Source organism: Notothenia coriiceps, unplaced genomic scaffold (assembly GCF_000735185.1).
Source record: "Notothenia coriiceps isolate Sejong01 unplaced genomic scaffold, NC01 NC01_scaffold00021329, whole genome shotgun sequence".
Taxonomy (NCBI): domain Eukaryota; kingdom Metazoa; phylum Chordata; class Actinopteri; order Perciformes; family Nototheniidae; genus Notothenia; species Notothenia coriiceps.
The window spans coordinates 1-2575 of NW_011354030.1; the positions used below are offsets into that span (position 1 = coordinate 1).

A 2575-nucleotide genomic window follows, 5' to 3' on the forward strand; every position below is an offset into this window, starting at 1 on the left:
AAGTAGAAAGTACAAGTATTTGTGTTCAACATGTAAGAAGTAGAAAGTACAGGTATTTGTGTTCAACATGTAAGAAGTAGAAAGTACAGGTATTTGTGTTCAACATGTAAGAAGTAGAAAGTACAGGTATTTGTGTTCAACATGTGAGAAGTAGAAAGTACAGGTATTAGAGTTCAACATGTGAGAAGTAGAAAGTACAGGTATTTGTGTTCAACGTAAGAAGTAGAAAGTACAGGTATTAGAGTTCAACATGTAAGAAGTAGAAAGTACAGGTATTTGTGTTCAACATGTAAGAAGTAGAAAGTACAGGTATTAGAGTTCAACATGTAAGAAGTAGAAAGTACAGGTATTTGTGTTCAACATGTGAGAAGTAGAAAGTAAAAAGTCTTCAGAAAAATAAGTAGTGGAGTAAAGTACTGATACCAGAAAGATGTAGTTAAGTACAGTAACAAAGTATTTGTACTCCACTACTTCCCACCTCTGCTTCTTAATCATCCGTTAATTATTTAATTTTTACATTTTTCTCTCCCAGGAGAAGAAGAATGGCATCGAGCTCTTCGTGTCCTCTGATAGGCCGGGAGTCTCAGAGCCCCTCCCCGCTGAAGAGGTCATCCAATCACTGAACATCAGGGTCCTCCATCGACACCTGGGACACTTCGGCATCACCGAGGTCTCAACCGAGGTGTGTGTGTGCTCCGTTTCCTAGGTTACAGCAGCTCGTTACTCACCGTGGAGACAGACGGAGGATAGATGGGGTTTATTAGAGCGCTGAGTGCTGCTACTGAAACTTTAATGCAGCTGTTAAAGTCCGATCAATCAGGCAGCGCCGTTATATTTTATATTATTTAATCACTCTTACTGCCACAGAGAGAAGTGTCCGCTCCTCTGTGTTAATATTATCAAAGCAACACATCAGAAACTCCCCGTAGGAGCTTTAAACACATAATATGTAATAAAAACAACAGTTACAATTGAGTTGTGTGTGGCGGTGAAGCAGCAAGGCATCATGGGAATTGTAGTCTTCAGCTTCTTCTGGTTAAGAGCATCTTCTAAAATAAATATGTGTAAACTCTCTCCTGTAGAAGAACGTGCTGCAGGGCGAGCAGCGGGATCACGTTTGGAGCCCAGAGGGTTTCTACGCCGTCATCCTCTTCTTCACCGTCTTCGTCATCGTCATCACCTGCTTGATGGTAAAACTTAACATTTTTGTTGCCATACATATTAAGATACAAAGCATTTAGTATTTCATCTTTGTCAATTTAATTCATATAAATTCTTTACATGTTTTTCGTTACATTTGCTTAATTTTGAAATATAATCCGTGCTTTTACCTTAATAAAGTTGTTTTAATATTATTTTGATAATAATGAGCATTAACAATGTGTAATCTTCAAATAGAACATTTACATAAAATAAATGAATTATAAACATAATTAATATTTAAACATATTATATAAACAAGTTAAATGAAACGATACATATCAATACATATTAGAAATTAGATTTAAATATTAATTGATTATGCTAATACTATTCATTATATTTTTACTATTTTAGTTGCATTGTGACATTTAATCCACAAGAGGGAGCTGCTGCACAGAGAAACCAGATGTTTCAGTTAATATAATCTGTTTTATCTCTTAGACCTGAAAATAAAGCTCCTTATTTAATTAAAATAAATATAATTAAAATGTATATGTATGTGTGCTTAAACCTTTGTCCGTAATTTAGAAAATAAATGAAATTAATGATTGCAGTTTTCTCTGCTGTTTGCTCTGCAGGTTTTGTTCCGACTGAAAGAGAAGGTCCAGGTTTGTGACAGACAGCTGAAGGCTCCGCCTCTTGACCTCCACCTGACCCCCACCGTCCAATCAGACTCTGCCCAGAAGTCAAAGGGTGCCAAGGTTGGCAACACACACCAAAACCTTCATAAACACAATAAAGACTAAATAATGATACTTAATGTCCTTCAGGTTGTGTCGTCAGGAAGCATGGTACAAGCTGAGCTCCCGCCAATTGTAGCCAAGCCCATTCGTCCGCAGCAGCCAATCACAGCCTGCCGTCGCCTCGCTCCTCCTGTCCCTCTGCCCAGGTACGTCAGCTGACTAAACGTCATCACCTTTAGCTTAGCGGTGGTGATGTGAAGTCATGTGACCGTGCTGTAGTTCCTTTATAGCCCAACATTAGCCACCTTTAGCTTAGCGGTGGTGACGTGAAGTCATGTGACCGTGCTGTAGTTCCTTTATAGCCCAACATTAGCCACCTTTAGCTTAGCGGTGGTGACGTGAAGTCATGTGACCGTGCTGTAGTTCCTTTATAGCCCAACATTAGCCACCTTTAGCTTAGCGGTGGTGACGTGAAGTCATGTGACCGTGCTGTAGTTCCTTTATAGCCCAACATTAGCCACCTTTAGCTTAGCGGTGGTGACGTGAAGTCATGTGACCGTGCTGTAGTTCCTTTATAGCCCAACATTAGCCTCCTTTAGCTTAGCGGTGGTGACGTGAAGTCATGTGACCGTGCTGTAGTTTCTTTATAGCCCAACATTAGCCACCTTTAGCTTAGCGGTGGTGACGTG

At 39.7% G+C, this 2575-nt stretch overlaps 1 protein-coding gene across 1 annotated transcript; it reads left to right on the forward strand.

Moving 5' to 3' along the window:
• Positions 1-532: 532 nt before the first annotated feature.
• Positions 533-2092, forward strand: LOC104953210 (receptor-type tyrosine-protein phosphatase R-like; the record flags this gene model as incomplete). Its single annotated transcript, XM_010780122.1, has 4 exons — positions 533-682; positions 1083-1190; positions 1782-1904; positions 1974-2092. Coding segments are annotated over 4 exons (500 nt in total), but the record flags the coding sequence as incomplete, so codon positions are not given.
• Positions 2093-2575: the final 483 nt, after the last annotated feature.